The following is a 27,969-nucleotide window of genomic DNA, read 5'->3' as shown; positions in this document are numbered from 1 at the left end:
GAGCTATGCTGTACCTTCCTGTTTTCGCATCCATTTTTTCTTTAAGAACGTCATCTGCCATTGATAATTTGTACTTCTCGTTTATAGTCCATTAGTTTAGGCTGAATTATGAACTGCACTATGGTTCTCTTTTGAATGCTAATTAACTATATTTACAGATCGTGCAAGCTTTTGAGAAGATAATGGCCCGGTATGCCCTCCTATTTTTTTGTTCACAGCTTACTCATCTACCACCAGCAGGTGTCGCTACGTTCCAGCAGCTTCAGCCGCCGAAGCCCTTTCCAGCATGTGGCGCGGCATTACAGCGCTGCATTTCAGTCCTCCGCCGGCAGGTGGCGCTGCAGCGGTGGGTTTCCACACTCGGTGCCGCATTGTTATGTGTAGTTTCCGGCGGAAAAAGACGTGACAGAGCAGAACCTGAGTTGCAGAGATGCCGCTAGAGAACCTGGAAGAAGAGGGGCTACCTAAGAACCCCGATCTGCACATCGCCCAGCTCCGCTTCCTGCTGAGCCTGCCAGACACCCGCAGCGATGCCCGACTCCGCGCTGAGCTCATGGAGGCCGTCACCCAGAACAGTGCGTGTGGGCGAGGGGTATCCTGATATGTGGGGCAGCAAGGGGTTCTATAACACAGCGTGTGTGCGGGACGGTACAAGGCATAAATGAGGGTGACTACAAGAACCAGCATGTGCGGTGAAGGGTTTACATGACCCAACTCATTTGTTGAAAGGAGTTTCAAGATCGATCGTGTGTGTAGTAGGGAGACTACAAGGCCCAGGGTGTGTGTGTTTAGGAACGGACTACAATGCTGTGTGTGTAGGAATACCAGGGCTGTGGAGTCTGAGCAATTTTGGGTGCCCGGAGTTGGGGAAAAAATGCACCAACTCCTAATTAATTTAAACTGTAATTAAAATAGAAAATATGATAAAATGTTCTATTTCTCAGATAATAGTCATCATAAATAATTTATATATACAGGAATAGCTGTGCTTAGTCCACAAAAATGAAATAAACCAATCAAAATTAGTTACTTGTGCTGCTTCAATAAAGCAGTCCTCGTATTTTTAAAGTCAGATATACATATCTGATTGTGACTGTATAGTATATACGATGTGTACGCAGGAATCTCTTATATACATCTATGCTGTAAGAATAAAGCCTGATGTGTAGCCGTGTCACTATAGAATAGAAAATATGATAAAATGTTCTATTTCTCAGATAATAGTCATCATAAATAATTTATGTATACAGGAATAGCTGTGCTTAGTCCACAAAAATGAAATAAACCAATCAAAATTAGTTACTTGTGCTGCTTCAATAAAGCAGTCCTCGTATTTTTAAAGTCAGATATACATATCTGATTGTGACTGTATAGTATATACGATGTGTACGCAGGAATCTCTTATATACATCTATGCTGTAAGAATAAAGCCTGATGTGTAGCCGTGTCACTAATAGATGGTCAATGAGATGGAAATAATTCTGCCTTGATGCTTATGTATGCAAATGTATGCACTCTCTCTTTGCTCATGAAATCAAATAATTTGATCTGTTGTTAAAATTTGGTTTGGTGACTACGAACTAAAGGCTACCTGAGACGGATGAAAAGAAAAGTTTTATACATACCTGGGGCTTCTTCCAGCCCCCTTCAGACCAATCAGTCCCTCGCTGTCATCCTCCACTACCTGGATCCTCTGCTATGAGTCCCAGTAATTCAGCCAGTCAGCGCAGTCCGGCCACGTGCCGCTCCTACAGCCCGGAACGTTCTGCACCTGCGTAATAGTGCTGCGCAGGTGTAGTACGTGCGCGGCGGCGTGTGTGCATGTGCACTACGACAGACTGGCTCAAGTACCTGGACCCATAGCAGAAGATCCAGGTGGCGGAGGAGGACAGCGAGGGACTGATTAGCCTGAAAGGGGCTGGAGGAAGACCCAGGTATGTATACAACTTTAATTTCATCTGTCTCAGGTTTACTTTGTTACACAATAGTACTATACTCTACATATGCACTCCCCACAGAGCTGCAGAGAATCCACTGAGAATGTTGTCCACATTGAACACAAAGGTTTTGTCTATCACCCATAAACCTGGTTTAGATTGTGCATGAAGAATGTGTAATAGAGGAAGAATCTCTTCATTCCCCTGCAGAGTACCTGCACATCACTCTTACGTGTACCCACAGTTACAATGCCTAGGGCCTGATCCTTGTTCAGATTGAGCATAAATAATGTATAATAGAGGAAGAATCTCCTCATTCCCCTGCAGAGTACCTGCACATCATTCTTACATGTACCCACAGTTACATTGCCTAGGGCCTAATAGATGTTCCTTGTTCCGGTCTGTACTTTTTTCAAGTACTCTTACCAAGGACTAGTTTTAGTCTATGACTAAAGGGAATATATATGGCAGTCTACATATCCTTCGCAATTCAGTTGTCTTTTAAAATTCCTAAGCGTTGGCAGTTAAGAGACGAATTTTATGTTACATACTTTCAATGAACAAGATTTTAATATGCAAATTAGAGGAGTCGGAGTCGGTGGAATCCTAAACTGAGGAGTTGGAGTCTGTGGATTTTTTGTATTGACTCCACAGCCCTGAGGAATGGGACTACAGTGGTGTGTGCAGAGGAAAGGGATTGCAAGGTTCAGTGTTTGTGAGAGAGGGCCCAGTGTATCTGCCCGTGGGGTAAAGTCAAATTCTGTGTTCTTCCTGACTCTTTTTGTCACTTTTACTTCACCTGGGTGGCCATATGCTGCACGATTTTACCTGTTGAAGTCTGGCAGATTTGATCACTGTGATCAAATCTGCTGGAAATCGGTTGCACAAACTATGCCTGAAATTGGCTGATTGTGCAGGATTGAAAAATTTGATCTGAATGGGGGTGGGTCAGGAGCGAATCGCTAGCGGTGTTGGATATGCTGAAGACCGATGCAGAGTGTTGGCGGTACTCTTACCTGTCCGGCCAGTGTGTGTGTCCAGTGTCTTTACTTCATGCCGCGGGGCTCCTCCTCCCTGTGTCTTCTATCCTTGTCATGTGATAAAAGCTGTAGTTCAAAGAATAGAAGTCCGGTGTGTATGCTGCTGAATCTCTAGTACTTGAACTACAGCTTTTTCACATGGCACAGGGAGGAGGATCCTCCGGGATGGAGTAAAACTACTGGACATGGGAAGACGTGCGCAGATGGGACAGGTGAGCATTCTGCTCTTGAAGGGAGAAAAGATTGGAGAGACCTGGATAGCCAGGTAGCAGGCGATGGTGGCTCCACAGATTTTCAATTGATTTCATGCTGAAATTGATTGAAAATGTGTTGGCAGCCATTTGATCAGAGAGGGATCTATCTGGGGGCTATCTGTAGGTGTATGGTCACCATTAGTTGGTCTTACTGGTTGATTTGACTATCAGATAGATCCCTCTCCAGTGTTCTCCCCAGAAATATTTTCCAGCTGGGTGGCATGAAAAAGTAGCCGGGTGGGGAAGTAAGGTTACGCAGGGTGCTGCTGGGTAAGAAAGTAAGGAAACGCTGAAAGGAGAGTGAGGGTCATACTGGCTGGGGAATCGCACTGGCTGGGGAGAGGTCAGCATCACACTGAGTGCTACTGGGTGGGACGATAACTTGTTCAAGAAACAAAAATCGCATTGCGAATACTCACAAAATGCTGTATGCAGTGCATTTCTGATTTTCATACAAATCGCAACTGCAGTGTGAATGCCACCATAGGGCAGCTTTGTCATAGCGATTCTCTGTTCGCTGGCGTTCAGCAAAGCTCTAAGGATTCCCTGAAAAGCACCTGTGTGAATGGGGCCTTAGTGCCATAGCCCCATCATCACATATATGACCTGACACCATTCACCATCCCTGCATGCAATGTATGTTACTCCTGCTGCTGCACACACTAGTTGCAGAGGAGTGCTGACTTAAAGCTGATCACACGGGCAGGCGACATGAGTGGTGAGAACTCCAGCGAAGACTTTGCAAAAGCCATGCTAGTTTAAAGGGGAACTGAAGTGAGAAGAATATGGAGGCTGCTATATTTATTTCCTTTTAAACAATACACATTGCATGGCAGCCCTGCTGATCTACTTGGCTGCAGTAGTGTCTCAATCAGACAAGAAACAGGCATGCAGCTAATCTTGTCAGATCTGACAACAATGTCAGAAACACCTGATCTGCTGCATGCTTGTTCAGGGGCTATGGCTAAAAGTATTATAGGCAAAGGCTCAGCGAGGCTGTCAGGTAAATAAAGATGGCAGCCTCCTTATACCTCTCACTACAGTTGTTCTGTACAACACAGTGATTTGTGAACATACAAGTAGTCTGTCTGAACTCAATGGATGTATGTCTTTCTCAACCTAAATAACTAACTGCTGAGACAAAAAAAAAGGCTAAACTTGATGTAAAATGCTGAACTAAACTTTTCGCCATTGCCCATACTGAAAGCTAGATAATACAGTGATGGAACTGAACTGAACAATTTGGGGTTAATAGCTAGCAAACCAAGTGTCAGCTTGTGATAAAGTGCAGAGACACAGGAGGCAGAATGAAAGCTGCCTTTTACAGCCTCTGTAAACCACTTATCTCTCTCACCGAATGCTCCAGAATAAAGAAACATGTTGATATGTTAATGTGCCTCACTTCTTTGAGGTCTCTTACATTCTTGTGACCTGAAGGACTTGGGGAAGGGGGCATTGTACATGCTGCTCTGACGGAGACGAAGAGAAGAGCGTCTGTCCACTGTAGTAGCCAGCGGGAGTGACTCACCAAAAGATAACAAATCAAACCGCACATTCTTTTCAGTGCGGACTCCAGCTGAAAGTTCCCTCGGTCTGCCTGTTCCTCTCTCTGCTATGAGATTTCCCCGCCCTTCCACGCTGCTGATAGGAAGGAAGGAGCTGAGGAGGAGGGCGGAGATGGTGTCTCTGCTTGCGTTCCAAGCTGTCATGTCTATCGTGCGGAGGAAAGAATTAATGATGCAGAAAGCGGCCAATCACAGCAGCCGGGCGGGGACAGAGATCTGGTGGGCGCTCCGCCCGGGTAATAGGCTCTGGGGAGAACACTGCTCTCAGATCATTATCCAATCAGAGAGGGATCTATCTGTCAAATTCTTCAACATACTACCCACAAATTTTCAATAGGGCCTTCCAGAGCCGGAGTTTACTGTCACCTGTCCTCATTTTGGCCATACCCACTTTCCAAGACCAAGCATATGTGCCATTTATTACATTTTTTGGTGATGGAAAGCCACCCAGGTTACTGAGGACATAACTGCTGCTCTCTGTGCCAATTGCAATCTCCTTAGACTTTCCTCCCCAGTTCTCCAACTCCCCCTTTTCACTGTAATGATATCATGGGCCTTCTGGCCTGGATCCTGATGTGTTGGGGAGTAAACATGTGTCCTCATTGAAAAGGCTTGGCCATCTGCAATGCCTTCTGAGAGGGGTTGTAGCATATATGCCATTTATTTTGTACTTTTGTGTAGTTGGAGTGAAGACATGCTTGTTTTAGACAATAACCTCCCTCGATCATTTTTGTCCTATTTCATAGCATTGGTAGTGGAGCAGTTGCTTTCCGATTGTTTTAAAAGGTGCCTTGGCCTGGAGTGGGGTATGTGTACTTGCTTAAAGTGTACCCCAAGCGACCAGTACTTTGGAAACTGGGCATGGGAGCAGACACACCCATGCCATGTGAGCTGATAATCACCTCTGATAGTGGCGTTGACTAGATCCTTTTGGCGGCTTTCTCCCCTAAAGCTGGTATGGCTGCGCATGTCCCGTCCTTCCAGTCTGCGCTCCTGATTTATGCATGCACTCGCTCAACGCAGGAGAAGAGGTAGCCGGGGTTATCTAGGAAATGCCCTCGAGCGCAACTGGGAAGTCGGCGTCAACTTGAGGATTTTACATTTCCAAGACATTTGCTTAAGCCGGATAATAAATATTTTGTATCGGCAACATAAAACTGCCCATATGCAGCCTTACTGGTTTCAGGGAGTTAAAGGTAGCCATTAAAATGTTGTTTGTGGGAATGATCAATGTTCAGTGACACTTTGCTGTTGAAGCTTAGGGGGGAAGACTTGAGGATACTGCGGTGCACTGGAAGGCTATGGGTTGTTATTGACTGCAGTAAGCACTAGCATTTCAGGAATTCAAAGAAAGGCCACTTAACCTGGGATTGTTATAAAAGTATGTTTTCAGTCAGTCTTAGGGACTTGGGAATGGGGTTTTAAAAAGAGCAGCTGAAATAGTTACTACTGTAACTTTATTGTATACCTATAAAGTCAATTTATTTCAGTTATTTAACTTAAAAGGTAAAACTGATATATGAAATAGGAACCCTTTGCAGGTGTTTTGGATTAATTAGCTGATTAGATTCTGACACTTTAAACCTAGAAAATTGAACATTTTCACAATATTCTAATGGCCTGAGATTTTGATTTGGGGCTTTTCATAAGCTGTAAGCTATAATCATGAAAATTATAACAAATAAATGATTGACATATCTCACTTTACATGTAATGAGTTTATTTCATATATTAGTTTCACCTTTTTTTAAGTTGAATTGCTGAAATAGATTTTTGCACTATGTTCACATTTTTCGACTTTCACCTGTATACTGTATTCAGGTACTTTCCTTTGATGTTAGTTTTTTGATAAAGCATATTGGCACTCTAGTAGTTCACTGTTTCTTTGCTAGCTGTAGACATTCTGTGACTCTTCTGTTAGCTTTTGTGAACTGCGGCCATACAGCCAGGTGGAGAATTAAGAAATCCAGCATCCTCTTATTTTCTGCAGGCAGGGTGTTTGCTGTAAGAAACCTGGCATGATAGCGATTTCTAGATCTTTCATGAGGCTACCTTAATTTCTAATATCATAAAGGGAGAAAGCAACAGAAGTTGGCACATGCAATCCATAGAAAAGCTTTATTAACCTCACTGGCGGTTAATTTTTTTTCCAAATGGGCAAAAATCCTTTTTATTTAATTTTTTTTTGTTTCATGTAAAGCTACCAGAGTGGTAGCTACATGAAACACCACTAGAGGGTGCATGTGTCCCTCTAGTGCGATCGTCGCCGGCACTAATAGGAAACAGGGGAGCGCGTATATAACGCATTCCCCTGTTTGGCTTCTCTTGTTGCCATGGCGACGATCGGAATGACGTCAGGCGCACCCGATCCAGCCCATAGCGCTGCCCGGAACTCATTGGTCCGGGCAGCGCAGGGCTCTGGCGGGGGGGGCCTCTTTCGCCGCTGCGTGCGGGTGATCGCCGCAGAGCGGCGGCGATCAAGCTGTGCGCGCGGCTAGCAGAGTGCTGGCTGCGCGCACAGCACTTTGAATGGGGCGAATCGCCCCAATAGAGCCGGAGAAATCCTCCTGCACGGCATAGCCCGAGCTCAGCTCGGGCTTACCGCCAGGGAGGTTAATCCGGCCACATATCAAAGGTTAAAAAGCAGACATAAATGGATACTTCCTACCCGTTTCCAACTGAGCTGTGGGGTGAGGTGGGAGCGGTGAGCTGCCTGACAGCTGTTGCGCTTGCTGTAGCTGCAGATAGAGGCCTGCATCGGGTCGGGTAACCTCAGGTTACCCGAAATGCTGGTCAGGTTCAGGTACCTGTTTTGATTCTAATCGGGTAGCGGGGTGTGAGTAGGGTTGCGGGTAGTTAAAGCAAGCAAGCATGAGATAGTTGTGTCTTTTGCTTCCCAAAATCTGTGATGGCTGCTGGAACCAGAATACTTCATTACTTGTTTGCCGCTGATCATCTTTAATGCCAGCAGACTCCTTCCTGCTCTCAACCTGAGACTCCCTCTCCCCCATACTAGTATCTAAAGCAACCCATACTCTTATAGATTTGCAGCAGATTCGACCATCAGGTAGTTTCCTGTCAGATGCCTGTCAAGTCGAATCTGACAGGAATCTATGATGTGTGCCACAAACTAGGAACAAATTTCCAATAGATTTCAGATTTCATGAAATCTATTGAAAATCGAACGAAATGCAGCATTGCACCATTCGATCCAATGCAACGCTATGGGCAATCGATCAGCAGCCAATCGACCTAGATGTTCCATTCTGACCGATCAAGTAAATCTGCCAGAAAGTGATCATGCTTCCTGCTGCAACGATTTCGAGCCGATTCGATCAGAACAGTCAAATCGGCCATATATCAATTGAAGAAATAGACCAGTGTATGGGTACCTTAAGGCTAACTGGGAACATGCTCAAGTTTGTGATTGAAGATGTGTTTTTTCATAGCTGGACAGAACTAATTTAGTCTTAATTTAGTCAAAAGTAAGAAAAACAAAAGTTCTTAAACACTTCTTTGGTTTGTGTATAAAAATAGGTTTCACTTACTTTGCAGACTTCCAATGAGACTACCGATGTATATTTTATAATAAAATGGAAAAAGCGGGTTAGGTTGTGGGTCTAGAGGCCTGCGGGTCGGGTGTGGGTACCAGATTCACCAGAAAGAGGGTTGCGGGGTTGCGGAAGAAGGTCGGGTGTGGTTCTGAAAAATTAGACCCACGCAGGCCTTTAGCTGCAAATGCCAGCTGTGTACAAATGGTTATTGTTATGTTTTTTTTACATGGAAAGTTTTGTACATAATCATTGTGTTGGATATGACTGTACACCAATGATTTGTGTTTTCAGACATGGCTCCTTATTACGAGAGTTTATGCAAGCACCTGGATTGGCAGGTGGACACAGATCTGTTGAATAAAATGAAGAAGGCCAATGAGGAGGAGCTAAAGAGACTGGATGATGAGCTGGAAGATGCTGAGAAGAACCTGGGCGAGAGTGAGATTAGAGATGCAATGATGGCACGGGCAGAGTACATGTGTAGGATCGGTGATAAGGTGAGCTGTGGAGCTAGATGTAAGGTTGTCTTGTTTTGCTTCTGTTGCTTAAACCCATTAAAGACCATGAAGTTCTGTCTGAATTTGATTTTGTTAGAGCATAGAGTGCAGTTGGGGTAGTTACACATTTATCCTGATACAATACCTTGTACAATTCAAGAAACAGTAGTTGGGGCACCTGTGAGTTTCATCCTCTGATTTTCTAGACTATAAAAAAAAGTCTTATTTGACATGTCTCTGAATCAAACATTTAAAGTGAGCTGAGCAGCATAATTATTATTATTTTTTTAAATGAGCCTCCCCATAGTAAAGGTTTGTTATAGAACATGCCACAATTTCCCGGCTTCAGCGGGTGCATGTAGTTAGTGGATGCGAGCACATCTCTGTACTCGCATCTACAGGCTACATCTCCTGGCATGCAGTGTACTGGGAACATGAAACTGCAGCATGTTGGGAGGAAATTGTAACCGCTGTACAGATAAGAGGCCACAGGATAAGATAAGAGGCCACAGTATTTTCCGCCATATAAGACACTCTGGAATATAAAACACACCTTGATTTAAAGGGCAAACGCCAGGGATGAAAAAAATGTTTACTAAACCTGATGCATTCGTATTCCAGGAGCGTCTTGTACATGTTCTTCCCCAAATGGTGCCGTAGTGTGTCCCCTGTATGTCCTCCTTTATCACAATGTACCCACAATGTCTGCCTCATGTGTCTTTCTGTGTCCCCCATGTGTCTTTCTGTGTCCCCTTTGTCCCTGCGCATGCATGCAGTGTACCCAGTTGCAGTGCCCCTCCACTCCCCCAAGGGTGTATAACGGTAACTGCTTACCTAATCCGCCATGCCCACGGGAATTGCAGACCTCCGTCTCCTCCATGTGGCTTACTCTAGTGATGGGCTTCTAATGATCGCATCATCATTAGAAGCCCATCACTAGCGCAAGCTGCATGGAGAAGACAGGTCTGCTATCCCCGTGGGCATGGCGGATTAGGTAAGCAGCTGCCGCTACACACCTGGGGAGGGCAGGAGAGGAAGTGGAGGCACAGGGGGGAGCCGGGCACACAGGGAGTCCCCGACGTGGTGGCGGGTCGGTGATTTGTATTGGCGGGCATTCGTAAGTCAGGGATTCCCTGCCTTTGCTGTATAAGATGCAGGGACTTTTTCTTCCCATTTATTGGGGAGAAAAAGTGTCTTATATGGCAGGAAATACAGTATTTCCTCACACCACAACCCCCGCCCTTCAATGGCTCACTAAGACTTCTTCCTCTGCCCCTTCATAGCAACAGATGCGTCTCTAGCCTGGAAGCTAGTAATGCACTTGTACAGTGTCTGCACTGCACTATCGCCCGAGGGATCGAGAACCGATCCCTGATGGACAACAGAAATGCCTCAGTGTGTGTGTGTGTGTGTGTGTGTGTGTGTGTGTGTGTGTGTGTGTGTGTGTGTGTGTGTGTGTGTGTGTGTGTATATAAGTCGTAAAGAGACACTGTAACCTCAAAAAGTTCCCCTGGGGGGTACTCTCCTCGGGAGGGGGAAGCCTCAGGGTCACAATGAGGCTTCCCACGCCATCCTCTGTCCCTCGGGGGTCTCGCTGCAGCCCCCCAAGCAGCAGCCCAACAAATCCGTCAGCTTGTTCAATATTTACCTTTCCAGGCTCCAGCGGGGGAGCTGTTGCGGCTTTCCGCTCTGAAGTAGACTGAAATACCCGATCTCAGTCAGGTCCGCTCTACTGCGCAGGCGCCGGAGACTTGCACCTGCGCAGTAGAGCAGACCCGACAGCGATCGGGTACTTCCGTCTATTTCGGAGCAGAGAGCCGCCACAGCGCCTGTGCAGGGTTCGGGAAGGTAAATATTTACATCCACGCTGTTCAGAGGGCTGCAGCGAGACCCCCAAGGGACGGAGTACGGCGTGGGAAGCCTTATTGGGACCCCGAGGCTTCCCCCCTCACGAGGTGAGTACCCCCCAGGGGAACTTTTTGATGTTGCAGGTTTTCTTTAAAGTTTCCAAAAGTACATTTTTGGGATGCAATCCAATACGCCTTCACCAAATTCTTCTAAAAGATGTATACAGCCACAGTTTTTAACTCCTGTGGACACACAATCTAACACATATTCTTTTATTACAGGAAGGAGCTTTGACGGCTTTTCGAAAGACCTATGATAAGACAGTTGCTCTTGGACATCGCTTGGACATTGTGTTCTATCTGTTGAGAATTGGCTTATTTTACATGGATAATGATCTTATTACACGGAACACAGAAAAGGCTCGCAGGTACACTATGTACTGGCTTACATTAGCTTTGAGGATAAAAAATCCTACGGTGTTTTAATACTTGAGGGAGCTATTTATCTGTTACTTTATAGCATTAATGACAATGTAATGCATGCTATTCATTGTTGGCTATTAGCAAATATGAGGGTCATCCAAAAAGTAACAGCTGTTTGCCTTTATCACACAAGGTATTATTTTATTGTCATTTAAATTACATCTGTCAGGTTAACTTCTTCTCTCCCTGCACCGCTTGCAATGTGACTGCAGAATACTTGTAACTGTTTGTTCAGCTGCATGTTGTAAGTGCAACAAGCCAGATAAAAAAAACAAATGTGGTTTATGTGCAGTGAACAAAATCTTGTGCATTGCAAATTTCGATATATTCCAAACGATTTGAATTAGAAAACATGAGCCTGAGCAGAGTGATTGTAAAATAATAATTTTTTTGTTAATGTTTGCTTTGTCCTCGTTTTTGTGAAGCCTCATAGAAGAAGGCGGCGACTGGGATCGCAGGAACCGCCTGAAAGTTTATCAAGGACTGTACTGTGTGGCCATACGGGACTTCAAACAGGCAGCTGAGCTCTTCCTGGACACAGTGTCTACGTTTACCTCCTATGAGCTGATGGATTACAAGACCTTTGTTACTTACACAGTGTATGTCAGCATGATTGCACTGGACCGGCCAGACCTCAGGGAAAAGGTAATCACAGTGCTGAAATTAACCGGGCAATTCCATCTGAAACTGAATGCTAAGATTTAAAGAAAAAAACCTGCGATTTAGCACTGATGGAAGCAGCCATTGCCTTACTCAGGTGGTGTTTACTGGTTACAAGCTTATGCCTGATGCCTCTTACACATGCCTGATAACGACCGCCTCAGCCGACAATCAGCTGTATGTATGGCACCCGGCGTCCAACCCGCGAGCGATCTGCCGAATGGATGTACCCAACGCATGTGACGCCAATCCCATTGTTCACGCTGCTTCCCCGCCTGCCGCGCGGTGTCATGTATGCGCCACTCGTCCCTATGTCGTCAAGCAACATAGCGCGTTGTCAGCAACCCAGCTGACACACGTGTGTGCAGCAATGCTCAGCGATGTCTCTCAAGGGGATCAGGTGCTGATCCCCAATAGGTGATTTCAGTTGACAGTGTGTACGAGCCCTAACAAGTGACTTGGTATTGTGTTTATCTTAGCTGCCATAGAACTGTTTAAAAGGATTGAATGGGAGTCTTTCAGAATTGTAACTTTACATAAAATGGTTTTATATATAGACACCAAGAGTCTTGTTTATCCTCCCCTGAAATTTACACCCTCTGCCATCCCCATAGATGAGGTGTTAAGGTGTCCATTATTGGTCCAGTTTTAGCAACAACATATTTTTAATAAGATCATTTAAATTTAAAGAAAAGTTTTTGCACTTGTTGACGCTCTGTTGCTCGGCATGTTTGAGAGAGAGTGTGAGTGAGTTTATTGGGGTGTGGTTGGGAAAGCGTATTCAGTATGTTGGGATTATCTTTGGCTATTCTGAAGGGACATGTGAGAGTTTTCTCTTCTACAACTACAATATATACTTTCCATGGTGAGATGACCTCTGAGGCAGATAGATTGGTTTCATGTACTTAGTCATTTGTTTTAGCATCAGTCGTTTTGGAGGAATGGTAATCTGATGACTTTTTTTTCTTTCTTTTAGGTCATCAAAGGAGCAGAAATCCTGGAAGTGTTACACAGTTTGCCCACAGTCCGGCAATACCTATTTTCATTATATGAGTGTCGTTATTCTGTTTTCTTCCAGTCACTTGGTGAGTTTTGCTGTTATGAGCTGAAGTCATATTGGGAAACTATTACCAAAGTGTTTAGTCTGGAGCATGAGCAATGGCTATATTCACTTGCTTGTGCTGAGATATGAAGTGAACCGGTAACATCTCAGAATGTGACTGGCCTGTACACAGGTGGATAGCTGCTTAATACAGCAAGCGATCAATGAAGCCTGATACACGTTCCCAATTATGATTGGTTAGTGACTGGACAAGTTTATCACTTCCATGTAGTATGAGAGTTTGCCTATACAATCTGTTCATCATTTGTTGACCATTAAGCTTCATGTACACAGTAAAATTGGCCAGTCTTGGCCAATCCAAAATGGATGTGTGTAGTCTTATAATCAGGCAGTAGTGGACTGCAATCCAATTTGAGCAGGAAATCTAATCAAACAAAGCAAGCTGAACAGGTGCACTGGATGCTCTATACTGTATGATTTCCAGCAGCTGCGTCCCTGGTCTGCTCTGTGAAATGAAACCACCGAGCCTGATCACTCTTTCAGTTGATAAACTAGAATATCATTGATTTATAAAGCGCCAACCTATTCTGTGGCACTGTACAAAGTAAGAAACCAACACGGGAAACATAATACAGACAACGGTATACACCAATATACAAAATACAGAATTGATTATCACAGTGACAAAAGTAACATAATGAATTAAATGTATAAATGTATAACTGTAATTTTTTGAACTTGCACGCAGATTACATGAATCCTGAGATTTGCCCAATCAACTGCGTTTCTTTTAGATATAGATGATCTATGCACCTTTAGATAGTAAACAATATTTCAGTAAAAAAAAGTCTGTTTTATGCCTAGTTAGTACACACCATACAATTTTCTGTTAGATTTTTCTGTAATGCTGGGCATACACTGATGCGTTTATGCACGGGATCGAGCCGGTGGCTCGATTCCGGCGCGTCCCCGTGGGCGCCCGAATCGATTCTCGCTCGTCCCCGCAGGCGCTTCTTATCTGCCGCTCGTTTTCTTCCATTGTCCGCCCACGGGGATCAAGCATGGAATCGATCTGGCACGGTGATCGGACACGTCGGAAATTATCAATCGAGCCATCGGCGGCTCGATTGATAAGAAACTCACCGTGTATGCCCAGTATAAGATTTTCTGTAATTATATTATTTTCTGTAAAGTACTGGTAGAGACTGGTCATTATCTCTGGGGCATTGTCTTCTGGTTATCTCCTGCTGAGTAGAACAATGCTTAATCGCTAGGCAGATAGATGGTTATATAATTTCTAACATGTTGGAAATTATCTATCTGGCAGGTAAATGCTGGGAATACACGGTTAGATCCGGCGGCTCGATTAGCCACCGGATCGACTCCCGCCGCGTCCTCGCGGCCGCCCGGATCGATTCCCACTCGTCCCCGTGGGCGCTTCCTTATCTTCCGCGCGATTTCCGCTATTGACCGCCCGCGGGTATCGAGCAGGGAATCGATCCACGCGGTGATCGGACATGTTGGAAATTATCAATCGAGCCATCAGCGGCTCGATTGATAAGAATTATCAACACGTGTATGCCCAGCACAACAGAGAATCTTACAGTTAATTCTATGGTCTGCGCTAGGCATCAGCCTTGTACACATACAAGGCATGTCAACCGGCAGGTATCGGCTCCTGATTCCCCGGACAACATTGCAGGACCCAGGCCGTACAGAGGCGGGGGATCCCTGGCCAAAAGGGATCATCTAGCGTGTGTACGTATTTCTAACCACTGCATCCACAACATTTGTACTGCCCGATGCAGTACGAAGCTTTAAGGAGCCTTGATCACACATTAATATTGCCTGTGCCCTGCCCCCCTCCCCCTCCAACCACCGCTAAGCTCCTGGGGGATCAATTAAGGCAGGAAACATTTCAAATAAGCTCCTGGCTCAATTGTGGCTGGTAAAATTTTTTAACCTATATACGATCAATATATGATAATATTGATAATAAAAAAAATGCTATAGTTACAATAGTTTTTCATAAGATTGGGTGTTTATATAGGATCTTATGTCTTCTAATATATTGAAAAAAAATAATCGGGCAGGGTTTAGCCACCTTGGACCAGACTATACAGTCTGTATAGGGGTGCGTACACACATCTAGTTTTGATTGACCAAACTCTGTCCAGTGTTATCACCTCTATGTATTATGAGGGCCAACAGATTTTAAACACTATGAACAGATTGTGTAGGTAAGCTCTCATACAACATGGTAGTGGTAATAAGTGTGTACTCGCCCTTACCTACACATGTTGGTTCAATAAGCGGCAGTGTCACCATAAAAATCAAATTTCAACAGCAACTGGTCTGAGTGTATTAAATGATAAAGATGCTAATCCTGCATTCAAAACTTTTTCTACTGTTATGATTTGGAGTTATCACATACTTAAGGAGCACTGGCCGTTTAGTAGTCAATGCCAAACTGTTTCATGCTGGGGATTCTTTTTATCTATAATATATTCATCCTCTTTCACTTATTTCCCTGCCAGTTGCTTATCTGAAACCTGATCCCCTGCTCACTTGTGTTTACAAGCAAGGCTGAGGTGACTCAGCTATTGGTGGAAAAAAGAAAAGACATGGCCCCCGCCAGGAACATAATTCTCTTAATTTACTATATAGCATTCACTGAAACATGGACTGTACAATACATGTTATGTAAGTAGATCAAGTATGTATCTACTTATATTATATGTGTTTCCCCCCCCCCCCCCCCCGGTATAGTATGGCTAATCCTACAGGGACCTGAGCAGTGTTTTGTTTTTTTTTGTTTCTTTTTAAAAAAAATTAACCTCCCCATTATTTGTATTGGCGTGTGCTCCTCTCGTCCCTAGCCCATATGACCGCTTCTTCTGACGGCTTTTGTAATTCCCAGCAGGGGTCATCTGCATGCATGCTGGAAGATGTAGTCTGGAAGATTTGATTTCAGCTCCTGGACTCGCATCTCTAGCTACATCTCCTGGCATGCATTGCAGTGCTTTTGTGACTGCTGCTGTGCATGACAAATTCTGTCAGAAGCTGCGGTCTGCTTAAGAAGATGGGGCATGTCGTATGAGCTGGGGGCCAGAGGAGCAGCACCCGTAGGTAAGTAATGGTACCCAACTCCCCCATCTCCAATATTACACACCAATGCGAACCTCCCTGATGGGGAGGGTTTTTTTTTTTTTTTTAAAGGAAAAAAAAAAGCTGCTCAGGTCCCTTTAAATTCCCAGTCAGAAAGCCCAATGTGCACATAACATGGAGTGCCACCCATTCACCTTGCAATCAATGGTTATTTATAAACCTGAAATGAGAAGATTATGGAGGTGACCGTGTATTCATGGCCCAGTGGCGTACCTTGGGCATTTGACACCCGGTGCTGAGTATTAAATGACCCCCCCCCCCCCAAAAAAAAAAACGCACACAAAAGAAAAAAACCCAAAAGCTAAGTGCGCCACAGCTGGGAATGCCAGATGTAGGTGCCCCCAGTATAGATAGCCTGATTTAGTGTTCCCCAGTATATGGGGCTTAGAATAGTTGCCCCCAGTATAGATTAGCCAGGTATAGGTGACCCAATATGGGTAGCTTGGAATAGTTGCCCCCAGTATAGGTTAGCCAAGTGTAGGTGCCCCAGTATAGGTAGCCTAGTATAGTTGCCCCCAGTTTAGGTAGCCTAATATAGTTGCCACCAGTGTAGGTAGGAGGGTTGCCACGGTATGACTGTATAATGTGGTTTGATTGTGCGGTGGCTAGATGGTGTAATGGTTAAGGGCTCAGCCTCTGACACAGGAGACCTGGGTTCAAATCTCGTCTCTGCCTGTTCAGTAAGCCAGCACCTATTCAGTAGTAGACCTTAGGCAAGTCTCCCGAACACTGCTACTGCCTATAGAGCGCATCCTAGTGGCTGCAGCTCTGGCACTTTGAGTCTGCCAGGAGAAAAGTGCAATATAAATGTTATTTGTCTTTTGTAATCATACTGTTGCAATCCTAGTAGGTAGCTATAGTATAGATGCCCATGCAGCGTATAGCGCAGCTGGAAGTCATGCTGTTATCTTGCCTGCTTCTGCGCCAGAGTCCACCAATGTCAGGCTTCCTGTCACTGTTCAGCTCTTCTCTGTTGCCTGGTACCTCTTCCGGAATCACATGATTACGTGAGTGCAGGAAGAGATGCCAGCATTGGGGGAGAGCAGAGCGGTGACGGGAAGTCTGACATCGCTGGACACAGGGGAGCAATTGAGATAACGGCACGTGTTGCAGCTGCGGGTTATATTCTGCATGGGCACATGCTGGGACACTGGTGGCTGCACGGGGGCCAGCTGTCAACAGTATAGGTAGTATACCTCTGCACGCTGACACCCGGGGCGGCCCACTTCCTCCGCTACCTCCTTGGAACAACGCTTTCATGATCTGTCATGATGATTTTTGGGCCTGAGTAGAGCATGTCACCCCTGCAGCTCAGTCAGGGTCAGTGACTCAGTATCAGATCAGCACTACAGCCAGGCATATGTCAGCTGTGGCATAATGTATATTTCTTACACTTTTTTAAGTTTGCTTTATGATTATTTTTTATACGTTTCTTTTAATTGTTATAAAAACATTTTTAAAACTTCTTTACATTTAAAAGAGAAAATACTGTATAATGGAGCCAATGCTACAGTGTGTTCCAGTGAGATATTCTGGATGTATTCTGAAACTCTAGATGAGAATAACTTGGTTGTGTCTCTCTTGCTGCAGCTGCTGTGGAGCAGGAACTGAAGAAGGACTGGCTCTTCGCCCCTCATTACCGGTATTATGTACGAGAGATGAGGATCCAGGCATACAGTCAGCTGCTGGAGTCTTACCGCTCGCTCACCCTCAGTTACATGGCTGAAGCATTTGGAGTTGGAGTAGAGTTCATAGACCAGTATGTTCACCGTGTTATATTTATTAGCACAGGGGTTTGATCTGGTTCAAGGGTTTTTTTGTTTGTTTTTTTTTTAATAGAAAAGCTGCTTAGATCTTTCTCAGATTTTTTTATTATTGTAGTAAGAAAGAGTTAAAACCTCTGTCATGCTATCATGGATGCTTCCCATTTCCTGCCACCAACTAAAATGTCCTTACTTTCCTAAGTCACTGTTAGCTGATTTGACATATTATTTATCAGAGACAGTTATGAAGGTGCTTAGACATGATACTTTGACGGAAACAACTATTATCCAGTGTTTTTACTGGCCATCGGTTACAAGTTTATCAGAGCAAATGACACTTTTTAGTACAAAAACCCCAATCTGTCAAGACAGACTTTTTGGGCTTACAGCCAGGAGAGTACCACGTATCTTGAAGACTTGTCAGGTGGTAGACTTAAATGGTAGCCATAGATTCTTGCTGGCCTGTCATTTGCACACTAAAGTTTCAAGTCAGTTTTCATCTTAAAGCAAACCTGTAATATCCATGAAAAAAGTTCGATACTTTCTAAAGTATAGAGAAGCCTCTGGATGCTCCAGAAATTTCCCACATCCTCCTCGACTGCTCCGTGCTGGCCATGACCTCCCTCCGTGTATGAGTGCATACTGGTACAAAGTCACTTGTGCACGAGAAAATATCTGACAACCATCTTATCAGATATGTTCAGAGGGACCCTGGCGCTGAAACCTTCTGCATGGATTGGGAAACCTCTGGCCTTTTTCTCCTTGGAAGTTAAAGGTTCACTTTTAAGGCAGTAGAAGGATGTACAAGATTGTATATGGTGGATTATTATTATTATTAAGTATTTATATAGCGCCAACATATTACGCAGCGCTGTGTATTATATATATATATATATATATATATATATATATATATATATATATATATATATATATATATATATATATATATATATATATATATATATATATATATATATATATATATATATATATATATATATATATATATATATATATATATATGTATATATATATATGTATATATATATATGTATATATATATATGTATATATATATATATTTATTTATATTTATATATATATATATATATATATATATATATATACACACACACACACACACACACACACACACACACACACACACACACTCACACTCACACACACACATATATATATATCTTGTCACTAACTGTCCCTCAAAGGAGCTCACAATCTAATCCCTACCATTGCCATATATCTATATTATGTAGTGTAAGTACTGTAGTCTAGGGCCAATTTTAGGGGGAGCCAATTAACTTATCCGTATGTTTTTGGAACGTGGGAGGAAACCGGAGTGCCCGGAGGAAACCCACGCAGACATGGAGAGAACATACAAACTCTTTGCAGATAGTGCCCTGGCTGGGATTCGAACCAGGGACCCAGCGCTGCAAGGCGAGAGAGCTAACCACTACGCCACCGTGCTGCCCACCTGTTCTCTGATATGAACCATATGCAGTAATCCTAGATCATAGTTTCCCAACCTTGTCATCAAGGCCTACCAACAGTACATATTTTACAGAAAACCACAAACATGCACAGCTGATTAACTACCTCTGCTGATTTCCACAAAACATGCACTGTTGGTGGGCCTTGATGACAGGGTTGGCGAACACTGCAAGATGCTGGGATGTGCTGTATTGAGGAAGGAAATGTGTCCTATAGTTGCAGTTTTCATCAATGTCATCTTTATATATTCTTACAGGGAGCTCTCCAGGTTTATTGCTGCTGGTAGACTACACTGCAAGATAGACAAAGTGAATGGAATAGTAGAAACCAACAGGTAATGTGTACTATGTGTGGAATCAGTGGGTATTCTAAGGGCTGTAATTGCTGTAGTAACTAGTTTGCTTTTTCCAGGTTAATTGATCATTTAAATATGAACAGTAGCTTTCAGGCAATGTTGGAAAGCAGAATGCATGGGCTTTGTCACAATGTTTCATGCATATTTCAAGTGTACTATAGAGAGAAACTCACAGGTTGTGTTTGTTTATATAGACCACAAAAAAGGCAATTTTAAAATAGTAGACCTTACCAGATTTAACCATTTTACCCCTGCTAGGTGCAGAGTTCTGTAAAGTGCCACACTGACTGTAGTGTATGTATCATAGTCTAGGGCCAATTAACTTATCTGTATGTTTTTGGGATGTGGGAGGAAACCCACGCAGACACGGGGAGAACATTCAAACTCTGTGCAGAGGCTGGGATTTGAACAAGGGACCCAGCGCTGCAAGGGGAGAGTGCTAACCACTATGCCACCATTGTGATAGTGAAATCTTTCTGGCCACTACTGTGTAGGATTCCTGCAGAGCCATATTGCTCTACTGCCAGTGGTGTTATGGGCTGTGGAAAGAGGACAGTGGTGAGCATTGGTGGGAACAGACACCAGGGAGCCCCGGGGGATAATGGCAGTTTGAGAGGGGGACAGTCAGGGCCGGATTTGTGGGAAGGCCGGATAGGCCCGTTCCTAGGGCGGAGCCAAGGAAGGGGCGGGTTTACAAACAGGCAGTCAACCTGCCAACCAGTGTCCTCACAGCTGCCGACACCACTCCTCATAATAATGTAGTGCCGTGTTTGTCTGCAGCCGCCCCCTGCTTAGCTCTACACACAGGAGCATGTCTCTGTGTGTGCAGCAGCAGAGGCTATGGACAGGGTACAGAGCGGGCCGGGCAGCTTGACTAATCTGACTCTGAGCGTGACAGCAGGAGCAGCGGCTGTATCACTGAAGCCATGCCCGCTGTCATTCTCTTCAAATGTTAAGGCTGCCCCGCCCCTGCTTCCTCCCCCCTCCTCCCCCCTCCTCTTCCTTCCTCTTGTGCCCCGGCCACCTGAAGCACGCAGGAGTTCTGTGTTCAGCAGATACGAAAGTGACGAGGCTCTACTCCTCCTCAGCCTCTTTTCTACATGGCTGAACTGAAGGAATGTATGGCTGCCGCTGCACAAAGTCTCACATCCAGCGGTAAGGAAGTGAGAGAGCACGTTGTATTTCAGTGGAGGAAGGGACCCGGGACAGTGTGAGTTGATGAAGATGTACACATTCCTGAGATTTCTTGCAGCTCCCCATAGTGTTCTTGTTCTTGCCACTTAGTAATATGACAGAGAGGAGCCCTAAGGAACTGTCAGTGTCAACTGTCCCCTCCTAAAAAGCTGTGACACAGCTAAGGCACATGCAATGACCTGTGTGCACAGCACCTCCTCAATCAAGCTCTTCAGCATCTGTGCACGACAGCCACAACCAGTAATGTTCTGTGCGATTTAGATTTATGAACTACGAATGAGCATAATACTCTGGGCCACAGCTGTCTTGCCGCTTGGAAGCATAATTTAGGAGATTGCATGCACCAGTCACAGCTTTGTAAAGGCGAGGTCCAAGCTAAAATAAAAGTAAAAATCCACTTACCTGGGGCTTCCTCCAGCCCCTGGCAGCCGTCCTGTGCCCTCACCGCAGCTCTGGTGGCTCCCGGTCTCCTCCGCTGCAGAAGCTGACCTCACCAGATCGGCTTCTTGGGTGCTCCACGGCGTGGGTCACGTGGTCTAGGTGACGTCATCAGGTATGTACTGCGCAGGTGCAGAACTGCGCCTGCGCAGTACATAAATGATAAACCGCATAAATAAACCGCCGCTATCCCGCGGCTTAACGGGGGTCCCTTGACCCCCAAATCCCCCTCCGTGCAGCAGGGGAGCGCTTCCTGGTTGGGGCAGGGCTAACCGCCGCAACCCTGCCCCACGCGCGTCTGTCAGCGCGCATCTCCGCCTCTCCCCCGCCCCTCTCAGTCTTTCTTCACTGAGAGGGGCGGGGGAGAGGCGGCGATGCGCGGCTGATAGACGCGAATGGAGGCAGGGCTGCAGCCGTTAGCCCTGCCTCCAGGAGCGACCAAGCCTTCGACCAAGTGTCGTAGTGGGGGGTTTGGGGGTGAAGGGACCCCCGTTTAGCGGCGCGTATGCGGCGGTTTAGCAGAGGCACACGTGCCCCTGCTAACTATGAGCTCTGAAGCGAGATTTATTCTCGCTTCAGAGTCTCTTTAACAGACATTCATCTGCAGTTTCAGATCTGCAGATGATTGTCTGATCTGCAGATGAATGTCAGTTAAACAAGGTGTGTATGATGATCTGCAGATCTCATAGACTATGAATGCAATTTGCAGGAACGGATCTTTGGAAGGAACAGATCTTTTGCAGATACTGATCTTTTGTGTCTCTACAGCATCTGTGTGTGCAGCATCTTGCAAAGATTTTTTTCTGATGGGGCGTTCAGCTCCATAGAATAGACTGTGTAGAGTATGGCTCTCATACTACATGGAAGGGAGTAAAATTGGTCTGTGATCTTTCATTTTCCAAAGACTATAGTCTGATGTGTGTATGAGCCTTAAGGCTTATACACAAAGGGAAATGCAGCCTCGAGGAAGAAGAGGGCACCAAGCAGCAGTGGTGGGGTCTGAATATGCTCAGAGGGACCCAGCAATGGAACAGTGGGCCCCAGGAGGATCTACTATGCAGAGATGTGGCGAACTGTTCCCGAACCGTTCGCCGGCGAACATCTCCAAATCCCTGGGGCTCTTACTACTTCCGGGTCGCTGCCCGGCTGAGCGCGTCCTAGATCGTGCTCCTTTTGCCGGGCACTTTCTGTGCGTGTGCGTGACGTCATGAATGACGTCACGCTCATGCGCAGAGAGTGCCCGGCAACAGGAGCGCGATCTAGGACGTGCTCAGCCGGGCAGCGCAGGCGTACTACTCCGGGTCAGTGCGACCCGGAAGTAGTAAGAGCTCCAGAGATGTTCGCCGGGCGAACAGTTCGCGACATCTCTACTACTATGGTATGGTTCACTTTAAGGCTATATGTTTGGGGGACAAGTGTGTGTAAGTTGAGGGGTGGGGTTGGTTGAGATGATGTTGGTCAGATTAGTTAGGGCGGGGGGGCGGCTGGTGACAGTGGGCCTTGGGCGGTAAAAAGTAGAAATCCGGCCCTGGGGACAGTAGATGCAGTGTAAGATCAAGCAGTGATTGAGGAAGACTTAATTGGCAACAGTAGGAAATGGAGGTGGAGCCCGAGAGCGCGTTGAAGAGGACATAAGAGGGCAATGGAGGAGCAGTGAGCTCAGGTCAGGACAATAGACACTCACAGGAGGTTTATGAGAAAGGGTGAGATGGGAGAATTGGGGTTTTGGGACAGCTGGGGTCACAGCACAAGTGGAGGTGAATAAGGCCACCATTTATGTTTGGGGCCCTATTTAATAAGGTACAACAGGGCTGGGTAACACAGGAGAATATGGTAATTCATAGAACTAGGACTTGTTTAAAATTATTCTATTAGGAGCCCAAATTTTGCAATGCTTACTTGGATCGTATCAGACCAGAGCAAGGACTGCACCCGCTGTGACAAATATTTGTAATTTCATGTTGTCATGTTGTGTTCATGTTGCATTTATCACAGAGATCTCACTGGGGACGTACAGTTTCCCTACCATCTCAGCAGTCTTTGTTATGGTTTGCTATAGCCAAGGTGAAGGTTGAAAACTTCGCAGCCCAGTAGTGGGCAGCTTTTTTTAACCACTTAAGGCTTATACCCTCCTAGTGACCAGGCTACTTTTCAGAATTTGGGACACTGCAGCTTTAAGCCCCCCCCCCCCCCCTTTTCTGACCACCAACAGAAATTTGTTGGTGGGGTCTGATCCCCGCCGGCATGTTTGTTTGTTTATTTTTATTCTTTGGGTTTTTTTTCACTATAACTGCCCCTCCCTCCCGCCAGTCAGTCACTGCGATCGGCTATCATAGGTGTTCGCCTATCGCCTATGACAGCCAATCACTCTTCTGCCTCCCAGGGGGACAGCCGTGTCACACGGCTGTCCCCAGTACAGCGCTGCTGTGGATCGCAGAGCTGTAAAATGTAAATAGATGGCGGTTTTGCCATCTAACAGTCTCCTAGTGGTGATCGCCGCTGGGAGACTAATGACAGAGCGGAGCACGATCTCCTGCAAAACCCGCCACAAGACTTCATGCCAATTGGCGTTGAGCGGTCCTGGGGCTGCCGCCATGTCATGTTTGGCGTGGAATGGCCGTTAAGCAGTTAAATAGAAAATCAAGCCCAGTATGTGCTGCAGTGGATAGTACACTTGCTGTGCAGCGCTAGGGTCCCAGGTTACAATCTGGGGTAAGGACACTAACTACATATTTGCATGTTCTCTCTGTGGTCGTGTAGGTTTCCTACCACATCCCAAAAACGTGTTGGCAAGTTAAAGATTTCCCTGTAATTTGTCCTTGGTAAGGGTTAGAGAGACAATAGGTGATATGACTGTACTCTTTAAAACACTCCCATATTATCAATATATAAATAATACATATAATAAAAATGTGGCCATCTGGCTAATCTTCTGTGCTTTTGGACCAGATAATGTAGTGTTTGTTCTCCATGCACATTGGTGAGCCAAGGGTGGCCACAAGCATGTCATCGGTTTACCAGCTGTCCGATCTTGGAATGCCTTTGGTAGGATCTAGCCATCATAGACCAGGAACTCCCCATTTGACCTGCCATTTTGGAGATGTTCTCATCCAGTTACAATACACCACAATTTGGCCTTTGCCAGCTGCTGAGATCCATATGCTTGTCCATCTTTCCGGCTTCCAACACATCACCTTCAAGAACTGACTGTTTATTTCCCACACAACATATCCACCCCTGTTTAAAGAGACTCTGAAGTCTCCCTAAAATTAGGTTTTTATTTTAAGAACCTCATTAACATTATAGTCCGACCTAAAACACTGCAGAACTGCGACTGAAAACCCCCTCGATCACCGCAAACTCACGGGGGTACAGGGCAGGCAAAATCCACGACTTTCTGGGTCGTGGATTTTGCTGCCGCCTCTATGCGCATCAATCAGCACGTATCTCCGCCTCTCCCTTGCCCCTCTCAGTGAAGGAAGACTGAGAGGGGCGTGGGAGAGGCGGCGATCGGCGCTAATTGACACGCATAGAGGCAGTGCTGCGCTGCCTCTATGCGGAAGTTGCCTCCGTGTACCCCCGTGAGTTTGGGGTAATAGAGGGGGTTTTCAGCCGCGGTTCTGCTGCGTTTTAGGTCGGACTATAATGTTAATGAGGTTTTTTTATACTAAAAACCTCATTATAGGGAGACTTCAGAGTCTCTTTAAGTGCCATTTTAACAAGATAATCAATATAATAATATTCACATGTCAGGTTTAATGCTGAGTATGTTCTACACAATGATACAGTCATGTTCCAGCCATATAGTTGTTGGCTTCTAAGCAGACTTTTAGATTTGTGGAAAGTTTTGGATTTTGCTCATAACAGCCCTGAAGTTAGATTGGATGAGAATCGCTAAATGCGGATTATATATGTGCCACTGTCATGATTTGTGCACTGATATGTGACTGTGATCTTTGTATTGTGTTACTATTACATTACACATTGCTTATGGAGTTTTTTTTATGTCCTTTTAGCTAACTGTTATGTTGTGTTGTGTTTTCCAGGCCAGACAGCAAGAACTGGCAGTATCAAGAGACCATAAAGAAAGGAGATTTATTACTGAACAGAGTGCAGAAGCTGTCGCGTGTCATTAATATGTGATGAGAAGACTCTTTTAGCTGGGGTGAATGGATCAAATGTTCAAGACCTTTGCGTTGTCTATAAATATCCGGCTGCTTAGTTCTTCTAAGTGACGGAGGATGTGTTATTTAGGGTTTTTACAATTTTACATTATGTCAACAGTACAGAATGTATAAAACTAAACAAAAATTAAAAATTAATAAAAAAAACATTAAAATTAAAAATCTGCCTCATTTTTCGGTGTATTCCCTTTCTGATTTTGAATCTAGTAATTACTTGCTTAAAGGAATTTAAAGGACAACTGAAGGGATAGGGATATGGAGGCTGCCATATTTATTTCCTTTTGAGTAATACCAGTTGCCTGGCTGTCCTGCTGATCCTTTGCCTCTAATACTTTTAGCCATAGACTCTGCAGCAGATCAGGTGTTACTGACATTGTCTAATCTGACAAGATTAGCTGCATGCTTATTCCTGGTGTTGTTCAGATACTACTGCAGCCAAATAGATCCAGGCAACTGGTATTGTTTTAAAGGAAATAAATATGGCAGCCTCCATATCCCTCTCACTTCAGTCGTCCTTTAAAAAGCTGTCTATAATAAAAGGCGGCTCCATCCTGCACAGCTTAGTTAGTTGCAAGGCCTGATGCTGCAAAGATATTATACATGCAACACCACTCGATTTGTCTGGTGTTAATGTTTTCTTATCTGTGTTGGAAATGACTGATCTCCTTTAAAGAGAATCTGTATGAAAAAGAAAATGCTCCTGGGAGGTACTAGCCTTGGGAGGGGGAAGCCTCTGGATCCTATGGATGCTTCCCCATCCTCTTCTGTCCCATAGTTGTCTTGCTGGGCCTCTCCGAACAGCGGGGATGTAAATATTTACCTTCCCCGGCTCCAGCGCAGGCACAGTAGTGGCTCTGGGCTCAGAAGTAGCTGATCGCAGTCGGGTCTGCTCCACTGTGCAGGAGCAAGTCTCCTGCACCTGCACAGAGCGGACGCGAGTGAGATTGGTTATTTCCGAGTCCAGAACCGCTACTGTGCCTGCGCTGGAGCCGGGGAAGGTAAATATTGCACAGCCTGACAAATTGTTGGCTGTGACTTCCAAGGGGCAGAGAGACCACCGTGGGATGGAGGAGGACTGGGGTCCAGAGGCTTCCCCCCCCCCCTCCTAAGGTAAGTACCCGCCCAGGGGCACTTTTTTCAGTACAGAGTCTCTTTAAGAAGTAGTGTAAGAAAACAATCAGACAATGGCCAATAACTATCACCTCTACTGAGAATCTGGTGTGTGTACCGGTGTCCCCGTTTCATCACCCAGTGATCAGCCTGGCTGATTGATTCATCCGAGTACCGCCGGAGATCGCTGTTTTTCCCACTCACTGCGCCCACCACGTCCCATCACACCTGCGCCACTGCCTGGTTTCCCCTCCCCACATAGTAACAGAACATGTCGCTAGTGACCTGTCTACATAGTTTGGTTGAAAGTCCAACCATAAACAAATAAATAAAATAATTTAAAAAAAGTCTATGCAATGTCGTCCAAGGGTTAGAGTCCTGATCCCTACTGGACGACATGCCTCCAAACATTTGTATAAAGTTTTTTTTAGGCCCCTATTTAGTTCCTTTTTTGAGTTTTCTCCCAGGAGATAAGGTTTCCCTTGCATACACAGTAACTTTTCTGCACGTAAGTAATACTAAAAAGTGGGTAAACTATTTAGATTGATGTTACTGACTTGGGCCTATAGTTGTCTTTTATATACCATATTTTGCCCTTTTTTTAGAAGATGTATGCTTATATGTTTGATATATCCTGACATTTACCTGTGATGGATATTTATCTTGTTTTGTTTTCATAAATAAAATTAAGTTAAAGGATAAAAAAAAAAAAAAAAAAAAAAAAAATATCAAACTGATTTTGAGTGTTTCTTTTTTTGCTTGAGGCTTAAAGAGAACCTAAGACAGATGCTGGCAATAAATATACTTGCCTATGAAGCAGGAAGCCCCTGCATTTTCCAGAGGTTCCCACGCCCCCCTCGAAACCACCGCTGCTGTCCTCTGGAAGTGGAAGTTCGTGACCCCCCCCCCCACACACACACTTTTTGCTGATATCCAACAAGAGCTTGTTGTATATCTTACTGTGACCGCACTCCCTGGCGCAATCGTGCTCGCGCAGGTGCAGCATGAAGAGGAGAGCGGCCACGATAACATTTCCAAAAAGCTCTTGTCGGATATGTTGCGCGGGAAGGGGGGGGCTGCGTATAAACGGTGGGGGTGAAGAAGCCTCTGGAGGATCTAAAAGCTTCCATCTTCATAGGTAAGGATTGTTGTTTACCATCCGCCTTGGATACACTTTAAAGGGTTACGGTATTTTATCGATGAGGTTTGAAACATTTTACCATATGAGAAAAGTCAGGGAAAAAAAGTTGATTGAATAGTGACCCCACTGAAATGTTAATAAGATAGAAACCGATGAGAAATAACCTGATACCAACCCAGGATCTACACACTTTCAAACATTAATC

At 45.0% G+C, this 27,969-nt stretch overlaps 1 protein-coding gene across 1 annotated transcript; it reads left to right on the top strand.

The window, feature by feature from the left end:
* The first annotated feature begins 364 nt into the window (after positions 1 to 364).
* On the top strand, positions 365 to 25,675 carry PSMD6 (proteasome 26S subunit, non-ATPase 6). Its single transcript, XM_068253796.1, has 8 exons — positions 365 to 575; positions 8,642 to 8,847; positions 10,977 to 11,122; positions 11,603 to 11,822; positions 12,814 to 12,922; positions 17,659 to 17,827; positions 19,599 to 19,676; positions 25,376 to 25,675. Exons 1-8 carry the CDS (start codon positions 431 to 433, stop codon positions 25,470 to 25,472), a joined length of 1,170 nt encoding a protein of 389 aa, XP_068109897.1. The 5' UTR covers positions 365 to 430; the 3' UTR covers positions 25,473 to 25,675.
* The last annotated feature ends 2,294 nt before the right edge of the window (positions 25,676 to 27,969 follow it).

The sequence above is a fragment of the Hyperolius riggenbachi genome, chromosome 9 (assembly GCF_040937935.1).
Source record: "Hyperolius riggenbachi isolate aHypRig1 chromosome 9, aHypRig1.pri, whole genome shotgun sequence".
Taxonomy (NCBI): domain Eukaryota; kingdom Metazoa; phylum Chordata; class Amphibia; order Anura; family Hyperoliidae; genus Hyperolius; species Hyperolius riggenbachi.
Note: the sequence above shows the minus strand (reverse complement) of the source record. Positions and strands in the feature narration are given on the sequence as shown.

Coding starts and splice junctions, on each gene's coding strand:
- PSMD6 (XM_068253796.1), top strand. CDS start 431: ATGCCGCTAGAGAACCTGGAAGAAGAGGGGCTACCTAAGAACCCCGAT. Junction 11,823..12,813: donor GGCCAGACCTCAGGGAAAAG/GTAATCACAGTG, acceptor TCTTTCTTTTAG/GTCATCAAAGGAGCAGAAAT. Junction 17,828..19,598: donor GGAGTAGAGTTCATAGACCA/GTATGTTCACCG, acceptor ATATTCTTACAG/GGAGCTCTCCAGGTTTATTG.